The 19960-nt window shown below is 48.9% G+C and overlaps 1 protein-coding gene and 1 long non-coding RNA gene across 10 annotated transcripts in view; one reads left to right on the top strand and one right to left on the bottom strand.

The window, feature by feature from the left end:
• LOC144153074 (uncharacterized) overlaps nt 1-19960 on the bottom strand; it is a 621787-nt gene that overhangs the window by 483777 nt on the left and 118050 nt on the right. The window lies entirely within an intron of this gene.
• LOC144152816 (superoxide dismutase [Cu-Zn]-like) overlaps nt 17296-19960 on the top strand; it is a 43977-nt gene continuing 41312 nt past the window's right edge. Inside the window, exon 1 of the mRNA XM_077684286.1 lies at nt 17296-17601. Coding sequence (XP_077540412.1) covers nt 17446-17601 — 156 coding nt within the window. The 5' untranslated portion in view covers nt 17296-17445. The remainder of the gene's footprint in view (nt 17602-19960) is intronic.

Raw genomic sequence — 19960 nt, 5'->3', positions numbered from 1 at the left:
CGAGCACACGTTTCAGCTTACTGGGCTTAAGGCATTCTGACGGACTGAGTTTAATGATTTTTTGCCCGATTAACCATTGTGTTTAAAAATTACAAGTTGATGTAATTGCTTTTAGAGTTTGTGCTTTCGGGCAAGTGTTCCGGATTTTTTTGTTTCAAAGCCATTCACTTCGCACCTAATCCAGTGTACGGAAGGGCGTTGGTAGCAGTGTTTTCGATAGTTATTTGGTATCCTACCAAAATAAATTAAACAGGCAAGGTGTAGTATTACCACAGAAGGCACGAATTCTTAAACTCCTCACCATATCCGTTTCCATGGAACACCAAAGGGGAAAAGGCTGTATTCTGCTTCAAAAATCGTCCCTGGAGAAAAAGTATGAAACCACGAGAAGTGATTGACGTAGAATATGCGCTTTGAATAAAATGTTGCAAATATCTTGCTGGGTGAAAGTGCTCACATTCGCCGATGCTATATACGAGCGAATAAGCGTGGAAGCAGGCGTCGTGCAGGTTATTAACGAAACAGATATGGCAAAAATCGAAATCACGCAATTTATTGACTACTACGCCACCGGGACTCAACAACATTACCTGCGGCGGTAGCGTCGTCGGAAATCTGATTGCGCGAAGCCCTAAACTGGGTTGGGGTTTTTTCCGGGCGAGGACGGAGCGGCTGACATTTGCAGCAAGCGGCGTAGCAGTATCGCTCAGAACACTCATTGGGCGCTAGCGAGGAGAAAGACGAATCACTCACATAGAAAGCAAGCTGTGGCCGAATAAGGGTAAGGGAGACCCGAGAGAATTCACGCTTATTATTTACGACACCAGAACCTGTGAAGAGACCCTATCGCCTCCGGTAGTTTATGGCGGTGAGTGCACAGTTCTAGCTTGTAAGCAAGCCGTGATGTTGCTCGTAGCTGGCAGTGACGTCAGGTAATTTCATTGCGCCATCAGTGGGTTCATAACCTTTAACTCCACAAGTTTTTTCCTCGCTTGCTGTGGCATTTACACACGAAGCCTATAGATCGCGGCTGCATAGAATGACGCTTGCGGGTGGCATGAGGCTCGATTTGGTTTTGGTTTGGCCGCATGAGGCGTCATTCGGCCCGTTGGGAGGAAAACTTGTGATCGTTGGGATTACGTCGAGACAGAAGGGAAACTGTAGCGTGCCGGTGAAAGAATGCTGTTATGGATGCGCGTAACAAAAAATCACTTTGCTGCCCTCTTTTTTGTTGTTTTATTTTATTAGGCTCCAATACACATTTTTCTCACTCACAGAGAGAGAGAGAGAGAAAGGGAGAGAAAGCTTTAATGAATACTGAAGAGGTTAGCCCCACAAACGGCGGAGCTTTCTACTTCAGATAGGGGGGGGGGGGGGAGGGGGGGACATAGTGAGGCGAAAAAAAGAAAAGAAAAGGGGTAGAAGTACGCAGCAACAATAAATAAGACGGAGAAGAAAATAAAATCAGTTCGGAACGTAGAAAAAAATTACAGCACTAGGAGGAAAAATCTGAGGAACCTAACCTAACCTAACCTAAAGAACCTCGATTAATCCCGATTCAGACAAAAAGTTAAGAGAGCCTTTGTCCGTCGCGCCGCGTCAGCGTGACTTTGCCACGGACCACGGAAGGGATGCAGCTCTAAAGAGTGTCCGCGTAGCAGTCGCACAAGAGTTCATTTCGCTGTTTCGCGATGAGTTGTATGCTGCTGGCAGTAACACAAGATATGCCTTATGTCTTCTCTCACAGAGCACAATGGCGAGATCGCCCAGCCTATCTAAAAACAAAACTACCAGTGAAGACAACGTTCAGGCGTAGTCGGTGAAGGACACCCTCAGTTTGCTTTTGTAGGCCTCGCGGAAACTGGAAATTGCACCGAGGGTCAATCGCATGCAGAGGCACGGGTACCCTAAGAGGGTCCTGCCAAGCTAACAACTGCAGTTTCCATCCCCGTGCATTCACGGCATTACTTCCGCCTTGTCTGGAATACGGGATTCCAAAAGACACAAGTCGATTGTGCGCCTCTATCGCTGTTGCATCAGAGACGACGTTCCCCTGGATGCCGGAATGACCTCGCAGCCATTGAAGCGAGATGCGGTGCCGGCCTCGTAGTCTAAGCGTGTGCAATGCGTGTAGCTCAAGCACAAGTTGGCTGCAGCGGTGGGATGGCTTCATCAGTGCTTGCAGGGCAGACACTCCAATGAAGAGGCGACTAAGTTACGGTTCGCTTTGATGGAATTGGATTGAAGTAGCTCATGTGGCTTGGACAAACACCTATCATGATGCGAATTTTCTGCCCCGAAAAAACGCCGGCCCACATGTTAGAGAGAGACAGAGCGAGGAAAAAATTTTTTAATTAGCATTATATTCGGGGTGGTCCCTTGTTTGAAGAATCCATGCGCCGTCATCTATCGACTCGCCCTCTCGACCAGCAGAAGTTGATCTTCAGGTAGGGAGCTGGACAGCAATATTTCTCCCTGCTAAGGGGGTGGGGAAAGGGGTGGGAGGTCTGGGTTGTTGTCGCCCTCCCTTATAATCTGTTTGGGAGCGCCTGGTTGGTCACGGAGTTTACATTGGACGTCGAATTGCGTCGGAAATAACAGGTGCATCCTGGTTGGACGTGGGGATGTATTAGTCTTCATTAGTCTATGTGTGGTTTCCTGACTCTGAGTTCTGGACGCGGTGCGAGAAGCGCATACTGCGGAGAGTTGAGAACGTTTGGCCCCTGAAACACAACTAGTAGCGATTTCAAATAACTTCTTTTTTTTTCGATAAGTTTATTCTATCCCGAAATGAGAGTTCAGCGTGTCCCGCTTTAATCACGTAATCCGATTGAAACCTCACACGCAGCGGGTAACTAAGACCTGTCTGGATCTTTCTCTCGTCCTTTTGTTCTCATTTCCCCCTTAAACCGTGTGTTTTATTTCACGGAAGCGGACGGTAATCTCCCTCAACGGGTGTGACACGTCCATATTGCGATTGTTCCCGCTCGAAACATCACACGTATCTTAAAGAAGAAAAAACGTAAGGCGCTAAAGAGTCGAAGACAAAGGAAGGCACGGAACACAAATACGGGTGCCAACTTCCAGCTCCTTATTCGCAAACCCCGCTATTTTTACGTGACATAAAGGAATACAAACAAACTGACAGGGATAAAAGGTGCTAACAATCGCGAGAAAGCTTATATGTCAACCACAGTGAAGAAAACATAATGTTACTGTTGGGGATAAGCACAATAAGAGGAGGAAACAAAGTTGAAACAACATGAGACAGCTGCACGTATCTTCTAAAAAAAATTGCTGCAGCTTGCACTAGGGGTGCAAGGCTGGAGAAACAACAGAGATGGCGCCGCCTCTGCCTTCGTCGAATACCCGGCTGTACACGAGCCTTCATACGGCGTGTTGCGCAGTGACGTCACGGCTTGACGGGCGCCGGGGAGGCTGGGCGGTGCCGTGCCTAGTCCCAAGCCGCCTGCCGCAACTTATTGCTAGGTCGCATAACGTCCGCGGCCCTGAAAATTCTGCAAAGTGTGCGCCAGCTCCCAGAAATGCACGTCATCTGGACCCCCCCACACGAGTCCTTCGAGGGAAACGAGGTGGCACACGCCGCTGCCCGCGCTCATACCCCCCCGCTGTTTCTCAAGAAGGCGAAGACACGCAGTTCCGTCGCTTTCCCGATCCCTCTACGCTTGCTTCGTATACAGAAATCCTCGCCCATTACCGCCACGAACGACGACAGTTCCAACCACCACATTCCCATTAACCCAGAGCTGAGGCGACTGCGTATCGCCGACTTGAAACATATTCTTATCCTCACGCCACTCTCCTTCATGCCATACCCCACCCTCTACTGCGCTACCTGTGATTTCTGTCCCCAACCTGGCGTACCACATGGTACGGGAGTGTCAGGAAACCCCATGCCTTGTCCCCAATCTTCACCCAACGGACGAGCAGTGGGCGGGCCAGCTGGCCAGCACCGAAATCTCAATCCGGCGTATACCTGGCGGAGAGGGCCAGGCCAGCCAACGCTGACCAGGGCTTTCCGGACTACAGAGGCTTCTTCTTGGCTTCTCAGCCCGAAGCTTCCGTACGGCGGGATGGCCGAAGACGTCGACAGTGCGGTTTTTGAAGGCAGACCAGGTGGACATGGTGGCTTCGTTGTTGCGGAAACACAACTTGGCTAGATCGTGCACATAACTGCCTACGTCAATAAGCTTCACGCTATCATCTCATCCGTTGTGCGCGCTTACTCATACGTATTGCGACAGCCACTCCTCCACGTCGCTGTCACCGTGCCGTCACTGGCGAAGCGCACCCGAACACAGGATGGGCGGCGGTGACGATGATGCAACATCTCGGTCGGTGTCGCGCTGCACCACGGCCTGTAGCCATCGCCTTCGTAACTCCAGGATGTGGTATCGGGGTCTTGTTATGGGAAGGCGGGGTCACGCTGGGAACGAACCCGCACACTCCACCAAACCAAGAAGAACTGGGATCGTTACCCAGCAGCCCACCAAACTCAGCGAGCACTTGGAGCTGCGAAGAAGCCGGGGTTCATTGTGTCAAGCAAGCTCGGTGTAACTCAGCCAACGGTCGACTCGTGCGCTAAACGCTGCTTCCGCCTTGTCGTCGTCGGGCGTGTAGCATGCCGAAAATCCTCAGCGGGGGAATCGTCCTCAAAAGAACGACTGTGCCAATTATGCACGCACTTGGAGTCTCATTGAAGAGCCACAACAGACATATCCGTGTGGTGTGAATTGTGGCTGCCACCAAGACCATGCGGAATACAGTCATTTAAATTCCGAAAGAGCCCTCCTAGAGCCTCATTGACTATATAACCAGAACTTGCTATCAAGTTCTCTACTCTTTCAAACATAACTGCTAACCACGCGTAACCAGAGAAGGAACAACTATTACTCATCAGGGCCAGGCGTTTCCCTTCCACGTTGCCGGGTGTCCCCCCCTCCGAAAGTTTATATCTGCCATGTTGGCGTGCAATTTAAGCCACCTGCAGAACCACCTTAAGTCGCCTGCAGGCGCGGAACCTGCAGTTTTAAGAACAAGCTCGTGCATGCAAAACTGAAAACAAGGAATAAGTCAATGTGTGATCCCTGGAGCGGACGTAGCTCTATTCCGAATACCTCCTGCTGCATGTAGCGCCGAATGCGCCGAGCTGCGCCGGGAAGCCACCGCGTGCCGATCGAGACGGTCGCGCTGTTTCGCTGACGGAACAGGTATAGGGTTGATTGATTGATTGTAGCGTTTTACGCGCCGACGCAACGCAGGCGATGAGGCGCACCGTAGTGGAGGGTTCTGGGTTGAATTTTGACCACCTGGGGATCTTTAACGTGTGCCGAAATCTCGTACACACTGGCGTTTTCGCTTACCGTCCTGAATTTTACGGGACCGTCCCGACTTGCCATACAGCTTCCCGATTCCCGCGCCATTCCTGTAGGGCAGCTATTGTCTCGGATTCGTTCTGGGCCGTCCAGTTAGGCATTTTAATGTGATCCATCGTACGCCAAACAATGTGCGTCTCACTACGGAACATGAAGTTAACACGAACTTGTCTTGGCAGAGCTGCAGGTAAAGCTGAACTTCTGCGTGAAGTGCGACAACTTTTACGAGCACATTCTCCAGCAAGAGCGAGTGTTGAGAGCTGCACGTAGCCAGCTGACGTACCGCTTCAAGAGGATGAAACAATAAAGATGCAATGGATTTGTCTGGAATGCCACAATAAAGAAAACTGATCTTGCTGGCTCTCTTTGTTAGTGTGAGCTACCCCACCCCCCTTCCATTTTTACTTCCTTCATTAAGAGTTGGTAACCCTAACAACAGCACGGCCGCGAAACGGCGGAACAGCAGGAAAAGCCTATGGACACACCTGTAGTGTGGACTCAAGCTTCATATATTGTCATTTAGTATCTTTACTATGCTACAAAGCGTAGAAACATGACCTGGCATGTCAATGTATTAGTTCAGTGAACTACCAATCCATGATATGTTTATTTTCCTACCAACATCGCCATTAATTGACTAGTGCACTTCAATAAATTTCCTGTATGAACAGCGTTGCATTCTGCTAATCTTGTATTCCCTCAACATCAACAAAACTGTACAATTCTCTTTATTGCGAAAATTTCAGTTTTTTGCACTATAACATTGATTCCTCGGGCTCCATCTTGGCTATCATTTTGTATTTGGTTAACCGCAGTTTAATTGAAACCATGTCTGTTCGCCTAAACAGCTAGAAACTGAAATAAGTGTAAGAAACGTGCAACAACAGTGCAATAAGGTGCAACAACCATGCAATAAGGTTCAACAGCAGTGCTGATTGATTGATTGATTGATTGATTGATTGATTGATTGTTGGGTTTAACGCGCCGACGCAACGCAGGCGATGAGGCGCGCCGTAGTGGAGGGCTCCGGATTAATTTTGGACACCTGGGGATCTTTAACGTGCGACGAAATCTCGTACACACGGGCGTTTTTGCTTTTCGCCTCCATCAGAAAAGCGGCCGCCGCGGCCGGGAATCGAACCCGCGACCTCGTGCTTAGCAGCGCAACGCCTTAGCCACTGAGCCACCGCGGCGGGTGCAACAGCAGTGCATTAAAGCGTTCTGCTGAGTGTGGGCACTTAGTGACGTTACGAGCACAGAAAATTAACAAAAAGGAGATTACTTAGGGACGAAAATGTACGTTTGTTTACTTTACTGCCATATTATACAAGTGCGTCGAAATTACAGTCGAGTGCGATTTGAAGGTTATCGTGCGAGTGATCCTCGTTCAAATGAAGCAGACAACACATCCGCTTTAGCTGACCTTCCGTGCCAATTTATTTATCGTCGTAGTAGACAAAACACAACCAAATCTGTGCTCGATCCCAACTAATGTATATAAAGGGGGCAAGTTAGTCGTGGGGGCATTGTTGTAGCATGGAACAGCCAACAAGAGTGAGAAATCTGTAACTTCGTGGTTCCGAATCGAGCCGCTACCTGCACGCTTTTGCGGTCGATGCTCGCACGGTAGCCTTCAAATCGTGCTTGACTGTACTTAAAGCTGATTACAAAAACATGTTCGTCCTTTTCTTAAGGAAAAATGTAAGGCACGCAAATTTTGATGGTAAACAGGCAATTCTGGCCTCCACTTCCGCCAGACAAACGTCGGGGTTCGCACGCCGCTTACGAGCACGCTCAGGACTGCGCCCACGAGCGCGTGCCCGCATAACCGCACGCTCTTCGGCCGAACGAATCACACGTGGACTACTGCGAGCGCGAATTCGAGTCATCGTGATCATAATCATCATCAGCATCTAAGCTCCTTAGAATGGGCTTTACTGCTAGCGTTTAGCATACACACATCGCACGTTCAAGTCAGTTATTTCAAGCTTCCTTTGAGAAACAACGCGTAAGAAGCCTTGCCTTTCTTCTTCCCCATTCCAAGCTCCCCACCCCCCCTAAAAAAAGAAAAAAGTTACTGGTTACGCCACAATGTCGCCGTAGGGACATTGTATGTCAGCTTAGTACTCTTACATCAGCCAAAGACACTGAACGCATTATCTCCTACGGAGACACTTGTAGTTTAATTGCTCTAAAAGGCTTCCTCCGTTCTTTGCTAATTGCACAAGAGCGCTTTTAATCGAATAATGTGACTTGCACGCTTTTTATGTGTTGTTCAGATCGCTAGATTCCTCGGTTTCATAGCGTTCATAGCCGTCCCCATACTTTGTGTAACTAGATGCTGAGCTCTGCAATTTAACACAGATTTGATTATTTAATTTTCGGTAATTTCGCTGAACAAAAGTTGAGTTCTGTGCGCAGAAAAATATAAACCAGTAGTATCAAAAAAGCGTCTCTTTTGTCACCTTTATTCTTGCTCACTTTCATTTAGACGAGCAATCTCAATTAGCAAATCGAAGCGTTGTCGCTATTCCACGTTAGGGCAATTATCAAAGGAGCAAAACGTTGATATCGCCTTTTTTTCGTTAAATTTTATGCTGTTGTTCTGTAACACCACTGGGCTCAAATTTCGCTGGATGAAATTCCTTCTACCTCACCTTCGAAATAGTTCTCCTTCTTTGTCTGTATATTCATGGGGCCAGCCAAACTGAACCACATACATTTTAGTTTGTAAAAAAAAAGAGGCTTCGAAGGAAAAACTGGAAATCCGTACCAGTTTTCATACACGTGCCTTTTACGCACTGAACGGTATTGATGAGGAGAGTATTACTGCGCATCTTATGGGCACCAGTGTTTTGAACAATTCAGTACTCTTTGGGGACATGGTGGTGGTGGTGATGATGTTTATTAGCGGGTGGATCTAGCCTTGAGTGATATGCCGGCAATTGCTCCCCCGATCACCACCTTCTTGCCGCTATGCGCGGGAAATCCCCAAGAGTCACTGAAGCGTGTGTCACCTAAAAACCCGAGGATCAGGCGCAAAATGTCTCTCCTGGGGATCGAATGCCCTGTAGGAAAAATTATATCATCCAAGGAGTCATGCGGAGCGGCTCTCCTTCGAAGTTCCTTAAACAAAACTAACCTCTCCGTCACATGCTGTCCGCAGTCCATAAGAAAATGTCCAATGCCACCTGTAACACAACACGTTGCGCAGAGTGGTGAGGAGACAAGGTTCAGCTTATGAAGCCACGCCGGTGTCCGCGCAGAGTTGGTCCGGATGCGGAAGAGTAAGAATGCCTCTGTCCTCTTAATTCCTTTGGTAACACAAGGTTGGTGTTGTGGTCGCCAAAAAAAATCTCAGGGATTCTTTAAGGGTGGTTTTTACAATTCGCCGTTCGTCTGGAGCAACTTTCAGAAAACGAGTAAAAGATGTCGCTTCACGGGCCAACATGTCCGCGGCTTTGTTTCCAAGCGCTCCTACATGGGAAGGAACACACTGGCAGCGAACGCTAATCCCGTTTTTATTTAGCTGCTGAAGGAGACGTATGGTACACATTGGTCATCAAGGTATTGGCGTCTCTAATCTAATGAGCCTTAATGCTATTGCCTTATACTCACGGATCGTGAGTGCAATATAAATTCTTAGTATTCCTTTAACGCATGTGAAGTGGAAAGTCCTGTTTAGGGGAGGGGGACAAGATATTCAGAAACTATTAAGGACTTTTCGCCATTGTTTTACATTCTTTAAGCGTTACATTTTTTAAGCGATTTCCTGTTACGTAAACCAAACGACCAGGAAAAAAGGTACACCTGTGTTCTGTGCGAAAGGCTTAGCCTGAAGCCCTACTTTCCCGGAAGGGTGCTGTTTACACAAAAAGAACACCAAATGCAGCAGTCTTCACAAAAATATTAAGGCTCAGAATTTTTTTTTACATTTACAGAACAATTTCTACGCAGGAAAAAGATATCGCGAAATATAATTACCAAACTATAACTGCAGAAAAAACGTATTTTATGAAAGCGGTAACTATTATGGGCCAAGCCTGTGGTACGATACATTTGAATGTGTGGCTAACGGCAACTTTATATGCAAATGTCTGTAAAAGGATGGCCATTGGACTCTAAAGCTGAATTTTTTTTCTTTGAGGAAACGGTTCGCACACATTTTTCACCCAGGCGTTCAGAACACCCCAAGCTGTTTTTCTTGCGACTACTTTTTACGAATAATACATAGGGGACACGCAGTACATGGAAAAGGGAAAGCAAACATTTAGGTAGTCATCCATATATAATGCTTCAAACATTTTTTTGCAGAACTAGCTGCCGGCTTGAGAACTTTTCTTTGAAATGCCAGCACAGACATGCCCACATGAAAACGCACGCAGTTCTGTCAAATGGGCGCTTGCATAGTTACATTTGCACTTGGGTGCACGCTTTTGATTAAAAAAAAACCGTGCAACTGTTGGGATTTGAACCCATATCGATGCAAGATGTTCCGTTCACAAGTTCTTTGCCAGCGACAATTTTCCGGCCCTGACAGATGTTCGCGGTGGTGGCCGCTAGGAACAGCAGCACAGGAAAAAAAAGTCTTCCGAGAGCGTTATTTAATTTGCGTCAGCGCGATTGTTTCTTTTCTGACAAGAGTCATGAATGAACGAACAAACTTTTTTGACTCTGTACATAAGTCAGACAAACGAGATATGCGAAGGCATTTCCTCCTTCAAAAGCTTCAAGCGCACGGTATAAGCCTCAGACATTCGCGTATACTTTTATCGGCCGGAAAGATAGGCCGTATACTCAATACCAGATAAATTGCTACGTAGAAGTTTTTGCAGTGCACATTTTGGAGAACATTTTACAAACCAGTTCCGCATATTTTCCGAAATTAGAGTGGGATGAAACGATACGGGTTCACATGGGAAGGGCATTTTGGGAGCGGGTTGAAACAGAAAGCGGTCAAACGGGAAGGGCGTTTTTGGAACTGGCGCACACGGGACGGGTCAAGCGGGAAGGGAATTTCGGGAATGGGTTCAAACGGGACGGGGTTGTTTCGGGCTACAGCCAACAATCTAACTAAAAACAACCGATTCATGGAGTACCCGATGCAAAAATCGCGCGCCTGGGTACACTCTCCCACTATGGACTTGGGCGTCGTGTTTTCGTAGTGGGTACAGATTTCGCAAGGTGCAGAATCGCACGTGAGTTAGCCACAATCGGCCTATGAATCAAAGACCATCCATGCAGCGCGAATGTGACTGGAACAAAATGAAGAAAACTAGGATGAATTTTGTGCTCACTTTCCGCCGATGTAAAAGAGCTAAGGAAAATTAATGAAACAAAAATTACACCCCTGAGTAGTATATATATATATATATATATATATATATAGATATATATATAGTAAGGAAATGAGGGGCTCGTTGAGGAAATACAGAAAGATAGGTCAGCAGTCTACAACGCCAAAGGAGGCATAGGGGTGTGGTTAGGCTCTTTTCTTTTTCACTACAGTTAATGCAGTAAAAACGTTTTTAAATATACAGAAGAAAGAAAGAAAGAAAAACACGCGCCCAGAGTGGGGACCGAACCCACGCCTTTCGATTACATGTCGAATGCCTTACCAATTCGGCTATCTCGGCGACTGTGTTCTCCTTCACTTTCTGGGCTATTTATATTTACTAGAAGTGTATCTGACGCTTGAGGGTGGTAGCCAGCGCCACTCTGACTACACGGGGAGAAGGGGACCTTCTTTTCAACCCCCGGGGCGTGACTCAAACGTCTACAGCCTGTCATGAGCGGGTAACTGGCGGGAAGCCCTCTTATGCTACCTAGGCATCAAGGCTGCCAGAACCGAGACCCTCGCTAGGCTTTCGCAGAATAATATAGTAAGGAAATGAGGGGCTCGTTGAGGAAATACAGAAAGATATGTCAGCAGTCTACAACGCCAAAGGAGGCATAGGGGTGTGGTTAGGCTCTTTTCTTTTTCACTACAGTTAATGCAGTAAACACGTTTTTAAATATACAGAAGAAAGAAAGAAAGAAAGAAAGAAGAACACGCGCCCAGAGTGGGGACCGAACCCACGCCTTTCGATTCGGTCCCCACTCTGGGCGCGTGTTTTTCTTTCTTTCTTCTGTATATTTAAAAACGTGTTTACTGCATAACTGTAGTGAAAAAGAAAAGAGCCTAACCACACCCCTATGCCTCCTTTGGCGTTGTAGACTGCTGACCTATCTTTCTGTATTTCCTCAACGAGCCCCTCATTTCCTTACTATATTATTCTGCGAAAGCCTAGCGAGGGTCTCGGTTCTGGCAGCCTTGATGCCTAGGTAGCATAAGAGGGCTTCCCGCCAGTTACCCGCTCATGACAGGCTGTAGACGTTTGAGTCACGCCCCGGGGGTTGAAAAGAAGGTCCCCTTCTCCCCGTGTAGTCAGAGTGGCGCTGGCTACCACCCTCAAGCGTCAGATACACTTCTAGTAAATATAAATAGCCCAGAAAGTGAAGGAGAACACAGTCGCCGAGATAGCCGAATTGGTAAGGCATTCGACATGTAATCGAAAGGCGTGGGTTCGGTCCCCACTCTGGGCGCGTGTTTTTCTTTCTTTCTTTCTTCTGTATATTTAAAAACGTGTTTACTGCATTAACTGTAGTGAAAAAGAAAAGAGCCTAACCACACCCCTATGCCTCCTTTGGCGTTGTAGACTGCTGACCTATCTTTCTGTATATATATATATATATATATATATATATATATATATATATATATATATATATATATATATATATATATAACTGTGTGTGTCTGCGCTTGTCGGGAGGGCGTAGAGAGGTGGCGAGCTAGATATGCAAGGATTCACATTTATTTCCCCAGGGGCACTTCCTGGTCCGCTGGTGTGCCTTTAGTGTCAGAATTATGGCTCTGCTCCTTCTCTAGGCGAGCGCCACAGCTTATTCTTACGCGGCCGGTAGCAGGCAATGCTAATGAGATTATCGAGGGGCTACCGGCCAGCACATATCTCATTAGCAGTGCGGTGTGTATACCATCGATATATTGAGGGCAAGTACAAAGCATCTAGTTCCTACCCGCGGCGTTTGATACTATTTATACGGCTGGGTAAATACACAAAACAAAAATTGCGCGCCAATTCAACCTGCGAATGTGGTTGGAAAGCAAAGCTGTAAACGGAACCCGCAACGATTACCCACACGACGTAACTTAAATTCACTCACGTGGCCCTCAAAATAGTGAAACCAGAGGCAAGTGAACTGCAAATAGCGACACCCCTTATTACTTCTAGAAGCCATTCTTTTCTAAGGTTAAATCAATCCATGATTCACTAGGGGGCGGGGGAGGGGAGGGGGGGGGGGGGGGTTGATTGAGTTGTATTGCTGTAGCGCATGAGTGGAAACTCTTTTTAAAGGAAGCTCAAACCCGGTGTTGGGCCATCTCACTTCTCCGTCTCTACCGTCGCAGACGGAGGCGACGAGATCGGGGGCAGAGACCTAGGAGGAGACGGCGAAGGGGGAGGAGGAGGAGGAGGAAGTACTTTTATTCAGATTTCTTAACGGCCCAGAGGGCGGCCCAGGGGGTTGTTGCTTCTTTACTATTGCGCATATGCAGTCCGCGCCGCCAGTACTCTGAACACTTGCTGAAGCAGGGGAGGCAAAGAGGGGCTGGACAGCAGCATCTCCCGTTGCTTTTGTTGGGTAGTTGATGGGAAGAGAGCAAGGGGCTCAGGGTGAAAATCGCACAACCCGATTGTGTGGTGGAGTGTTCCTACGTCTGAGCAAAATTTACATTCAGCATCGTAGCTATTCAGGTGCATTAAGAGAAGACGCCTCGGGTGTTGGAAGGAGCCGGATTGTATGAGCGAGCCATAGGGCAGTTCGTTGTTCCCTGGAAAGGTCAGGGTGAGGCGAGGGCAGGGTGTGTCTCTGAAGGTGATAATGCTCGGCTATGTCCCTGAACGTGGCAAGCGGGCGACTGTCCTCGTGCAGCTCCATAGCCTGGGAGGGTAAAAGCGCAGGCTTGTTGGTGGACGTATTCGTTGCCATCCATGGAAGCGTGAGCGGGCTGAATGGAACGGTTGGGGAGTGCAGCTCGACACACGCAGTGCAGCTCGGGACACCCACCCCGACTGGTGATTCCGGTAGGGTTGTTGGGAATCGGTGACTACCTTCCGAACACCTGGTTCAGTGAGAGCCAACGCGGTGGCTGCTTCTTCTGCTGCCACATGTCTTGGGTCTTGAGTGAGCCACACGCAAGGAGGTTGGTTCTGGTGGTATCCACCATGATGGCGTACTGCTGCACTCGATGTTGGGAGGCGTCTGTGTAGATAACTGCATGATCCCCGCCGAGGGTGGTGTTGAGTGACCCTCGTGGTGTGAGGGGTTCATATTTCTAGGTAAATAGACCATCTTTATAGATTGTCGCCAAGAGTCCGGGTGCACATCACGCGGAGTGACGTTCTGTGCTGCCCAGTCAATCGCGTGAAGGATGCGGTGAACCACTGCAGTTCTGCTCAATCGGAGCTTCTGGTTAGAAAGATGGCCCTCTATAAGCTCTTCCACCTTGTTGAGGAGCCCCGTCCTAAGCAGCGCTCATGGACGCACTCATGGTAAGACCAATGGCCTGCTCAACCGCCTTTGTAATCATTATATCAAGCATCTTTATGTCCTCCTTGCCGAGAAGATAAGGGGTGACGTAAGTGATTCTCGAGAGGACAACATCTTGAATTAATCGAAGGGTATCGCCTCCCTTGCGCCTCGCTTCTTGGTGGCAACTCGCCTGATCATGTGTATGCTTTGATTGCTGCTGTGTTTGAGGCGCTGCAAGGATATGTCACTTTTGGTGTGGTCTGGAGATGTATGCCCAGGATCTTGATGCTGGGGCTTGGGGTGATGGCCTGGCCATCAAGAAATATTTGAACGTCTTCCTTGAAGTGTCGTTTGGCATGGGGGTGGACGACAAGGAACTCTAATTTTTGAGGTGAACATTGGAGGCCACAGGCTTTACTATTGGCGTACTGGAAGTGAGATGTCATGCGTTGGTGTGAGCTTCCTTTAATTTTTGTAACTCCTAGTGCATACGCAAGGCACTCGCACGGCTGCCGCACGCGCCATGCGCGGCGCGCACAGCGGCTCGGGAGGTAACGTGACGCCACCACATGGCATTCAGCAAGAACACAGAGGGTAAACCCGCAAACGTGCTGAGTGAGTGCGCCGCTTGTCTTCCCCGTCTCTGCGCGGGCTCGTAGCTCAATCGGTAAGACAACGGGCTCTAGCTCCGTTCCTCTATTAGTTTCAGGTTCGAATCCTGGCGGTGCGAGTAACTTCTTTTACTTGTTCGCGGGAGTTTTCTGTTGACACCAACGGTCGCGAAGAACCCTTGGCTTGGGGGGTAGAGGTAAAAAGCTTTGCTTTAAAATTGTAAATACAACGGGCTCAGTATCCTCCTTGTAAATACAAGCTTACTACGTAAAAATTGTAAATACAACGGGCTCAGTATCCTCCTTGTAACTACATCCTTCCTATGTAAAAATTGTAAAGTCAAGGGTTTTCGTTACCATCACAACTGGTCGTTTTCGTCATGCCAGCCTCAGCGCCGCATCATAAAGCAGCACAGGGCTAGCATGAACAACGCCAACCATCATCACCATCCCCCTTTACCGGAGGCGGAGGAGAAACGGACCAATACTGCGTATGTAATACGAGCTTCACTAGTCATCCGGGAAGGATTCGATTTTTGTATCGACTTAACACTGAAGGACGTTTGGGCAGCGCAAATACCACTTGAATCACAAGATCATCCAGCCTTAAGCAGCAATAGATCGATTTTATTTTATGTTTTCTGTACATGGGGTAATTGAGATATTACTGGTACTTAAATAAACAAACAAAACAATCTCCCTGTCCGTCCGACTCCCCATTTAATTAGGACCTGTACGTATCCGGGTGACGTGACGATTAAAGACAGGAGGAACGTGTCCATGGCCCCTCCCACCTTTGCCCACACTCGACCTCCTGTGCCTCTAAAACAGATGCGCGCATTAAGCAACACAAATACATTCAGCATTCAGCATAGTTTACTCCACAAGCTACGTGCAGCGCTGTGGCAACTACATTGTTGTCAACCGTCCCCCTACTGAGGACACCTAACTCGCCGTGAAGGAAGCGACAAAAGGCGCCGGGGCCTGCGGTTCCACCTGCCCAAAAGGTAGAAGGAAATGTCCTTTCAAGGACCCCTTCACGGTGAGTTTGGCGAGCTCAATTTGGGGACTGGTGACAACAATGTAGCCTCCACAGCGCTGCACCTAGTTTGTGAAATTAATTATAAATATCTATTTGGTGTTGACACTAGCATGTATTGTGGGTGGCAAGAAAGCCGTTAAATATTTCAAAACTCTTTAGCTGCAATCTGCAGCTTGCCTCTACAACTCTAAAATCATTAGGCCTTCAATGCGTACCTTGAAGTCAGCGTGAAATGGAAATAGTCACTGGGATTGTCTTCCAATACATTGTCACATGGTCTTGGAGTGTCAAAACAACCTAGTCCTAACCAATCCCCAGTCGTGCGTGGGACAGTAAACTTTCCAGCTGTGACCCGAATGAGCATCAATGTCTCACCGGAAGGCCGAAGATGACGAGTAGACTCTACGGAGTCCTGGACAAAGGGATCTTGCATAACTGCCAGCTCTTTACCTCAGTGAAGTCCTCCTCTAATATTTGAGGCAGTGGGAGCGGAGAGAATTCCTATTGCATGCGTGGCATGCCAACAAAAGAGCTAGCTGCAAAGACACCGCATTAGTGACCTGATTATTAGAGAGTTTTAGCTCAGCGTTTTCGACTGTCCGCTCCGCTATCGGCGGCCCGCTCAGCGCAACCGGAGCGTCAGCGGCAGAAAGGCTTTTAGCTAAGCGACAACCGTACCTCCCTCGACGGGGAATGATTCGCGTCACTGGTCGTGCCCTGTGCCTGTGCCAACCAAAACGTCATAGCAAACTTAAAGATACGAATTGGAATTCGGTCGCTCAAGTAATGTAAACTACCGTATTTAGTGCCTTATTTCACCTTTTTAATACAATGTAGTCACTTACACGTTATAATGGTTCTAAAGTTTTTTAATAAGCCGATAAACTTTGGAATAGACAAGACAAGGCTGTCTTTCTCGGCGCTGCATAGAAGCAGCCCCGCGCTTCGATCGGCGTTTTTCGCTTCCGTACTAAAGCTGGTTGAGGAGTGTGGCACCATGGCCTATTCAGAAGAGCTTTCGCGATTTCTTCGCTCGCCTTTCAACTAGAGAAACGGAGTTCGCGGGAGCGCGCTCGCATCGCAGGGCAGACATGTTGATATTCAGCACGGTAACGAAAGCTGCCGCGACGGTCCGCTAAGAGGCCCCGATTAGCGGAGCGGGGCCCTGCTCCGGTATCACCGCTAGCGGCCTCGCGCGCCACGCATGCGCAATGGCGCTCCCGCTAGCTATCTGAGCGGAGCGGGCCGTCAGAAACGGTCAGCTAAAACTCTCTATTGTAAGCCCACCTCGGCCTGGAACAGCGCAAGCGCCGTTGTCTGTATGCATGACATCCCCGTGGCTGCCATGACTCATGAGACAGCGCGCATGTGCACGCAGCGATTTCCTTTATGTCACTCCAATCCGTCTCGACCATGAACGAGCGTAGACGTATGCATCTTGGCAGCGGCGCAAGTGGGTGGTGTGCATCAGCGCTGTGCCACCTGATCTCGTCCTTCCGCTAAGACGACACGATGGCCAGCGGGTTTGTATGCCTTGGCGTCGGCTAGGGTGCTCCCACAGCGCTGCCAACGCATTGCGCGCGCGCACAAACATACGCACATTCGGCGAGACGGCAGGAAGCGCCGATAGGCGCGACGGCGAGGCGGCGACCCAGTCGGCAAGCGATAGCTGTGCGAAACAGGTCTCTTTGGCTCGGCTTCGCCCGCGGTGACTCCTGCTCTCCAGTTTCCGATCGCTGCGTGCGTACGAGAGCCCCGCCAGTGGAGCGGCACAAGCACAGCTGCGAGATCGTCGCGCGCCATGCAGTACCCGCTCCTCCCGTCGTTGCTGTTGGTGTCGGTGTTGTGGGCGATCCAGTGTACCGCCCTGTACCCGACCGCCGACCCACCGCTGTTGAAAGCCGTGGCCGTTCTCACCACGGGGTCCATCCACGGTACGGTGTACTTCATAAAGCAGGTAGGTGCACGAACCGGCCTGGTGGACCTTTCTTGACGTGAAGAGGGCATACCGTGCAAGTGGCAGATACGAAGATGCAAACAAAGTGCATGTGCGCGAAGTGGCAGATGCGAACAAACTGCTACATCGAGCAACGATCCGCTACATCGAGCAAAAGCGGGCCCAGAATCCACAAGAAACATAGCAAGAACCTCTTCTCTGACATACACTGCAGTTGATGCATTTCGATCTTTTTACTGACAGGACTGTGTTCTATTTTGGCGTATGCGCCTTATTTAAACTCACGCCGCGTCTACGGAGAAGTAAATCTGGGTGCCACTGCCAGGACTCAAGCGAACTTGCTAAGCAGGTTCATTTTCTGGCGCGTTACCTGTGAGCCCGTTGGGAGAAAGTGCAAGGCCCGCGGTAACCCCTCAGGCTGCGAGCTCAAAACACAGCTCTTTCGTGATACGCATAGCCTCCGCGCACTTCCGACCAAGTTCTTGAGCAACACACCGCACTTGCGTAAAGCCGCTCGCCCTTCTTTTCGTTACAAGTAAAATTGGAGCACCGGAGATAAGTACATAAGCCGCCGACTGCGGAGATTAGTTACCGGTGTCGCCGATATCAGATCTGAGAGCGAACTCGACCAGTAAAAGAACAAGGAGGTGAGTCTTCGGGAAGCTAACGAAATATTTTACGCTTTGTTGTTTCCCTACAAGCAGCGGGGTGAGCACAAGTTGGGAAGCAGATCATGCGCCAGCGAACTAGGACAGGAAGGGAGGTAGCAGGGCGAGCACAGAAGTTCCGTCTTAACGCGAAAGCGTTTCATTTCGCGTTTCACGCTAAGTTTGCCAATGTGCACGACTGGCTGGCATCCGCAAAAGGACTCCACAAAATATCAACACCAGCCACAGCGCCGCAGAAGCACTCTGGCGCGTGTTCAGTATCCATTGGCTGCGGCACGTTGCATAGCGCTTGCATAATAAATAAAGCACACAAAAAAAGCGTGCATCGAAAGGCGCCTATTGGCTGCGACATGTTCCACAACACGCGCCTCAGAAAAAAAATTGGTCAGGTTTAACACTGTAGACCTATGTATCCCTAGAAAGCGGTCAGTTTGGCTTGGTTTTGAATGGATTCAGCCCGTCGCTTGCGCGCACACAGACGGCCCAGTCGACGCGCCATTGATGGGAACACTGAGCGATCATGCGCCGGCGAAGCAGCCGTTAAATTATCGCCTATCCACGTAGTACCTCAGGGCGACGCTCAGGGCGAGCGCAGCTGCGCCGCCTTTCCGGAGCGTATCACGTGACGTGGCATGATGTCACACCTGCCACACCTGTGATCCGGCACCTCAAGGACGTCGCGACGCGATGAATGACCTTGCGAGACGTGGCGTAGAGGCGCTTTCAGTCTAACACCACACAACACGCGGCCACCGACGTAGCGACTACAAAGGGAGCACACTCTCGCCTTGCAGTGAGTCCTAGGGTCGGGGTTTTAGGTTTAGCGTCAATTGGACGAACATCTGTCGACGAACCTTACCAAAATAAACGCTTTCGCGCTGTCACCTCGTATGATATGGTTAGGGATCATCGGCAGTTTAACACTGCAACAATCTCATAAGCATACAAGCGACCCGTGATCAAAAAACAACTACCCTCACATCCCGTCAAAAAGGATCACGTCCTCTTGCTTTTCCTAACCAGGAATTCAGACTTGTTAACAAGGCTATGCGAAGGAACGTTTGACAACCACCTTAATGCAGCCGTACTGCTACAAAGGAAAGCTGTACAGCTTTGTCAGAAACGTCGCAGTTGAAGAAAAATTCATCCTAAATCTGATTTTCCTTTAAATCTGATCGATTGACAAGGTTGTCTTTGCAAAGTTTAGTTGCATAAGTCCATACAGACGAAGTCCACGTAATTATTGAAAGGATCAGTACGTTGTTTATCACGGGTAGCGTATGTGCGTATGGCCAGGTCTCTAAGAAATTTGGAAGCTCTCCCCAGCCGTCCTTGTTAGCTCGCGCAGGCACTCTTTTCGCAGACCACGGACTAGCCAGCTTTTTTCTCACATGAAAACATAAGTGTTAGTTCAAGACGAGCTGGAACAACACTCTGCAACCTTTGCTTAGGCAGTCCTTAAATCGCGAGCGAAATAAATTCAATATATACCTGTTTTAATACAGCGGAAACTTGAAGCGCTGTTTGAGAGCCATTTCGTCATCTGCGAGCAAGAATACGAGTGCTCGCAAGAACTATGGCCACGTGCTGTCTCATAGCGCAGGCGCGCGCACGCACGTACGCACCCACGCGCTCACTCACGCACTTACTCTTTTTGACAGTTTTGTTCTGCTGCAATTTAAGAAAAAGTT

Source organism: Haemaphysalis longicornis, unplaced genomic scaffold, assembly GCF_048455015.1.
Source record: "Haemaphysalis longicornis isolate Haplotype H1 unplaced genomic scaffold, Haemaphysalis longicornis Haplotype H1 scaffold_9, whole genome shotgun sequence".
Lineage (NCBI taxonomy): Eukaryota > Metazoa > Arthropoda > Arachnida > Ixodida > Ixodidae > Haemaphysalis > Haemaphysalis longicornis.
This window is presented reverse-complemented; position numbering and strand designations above follow the sequence as displayed.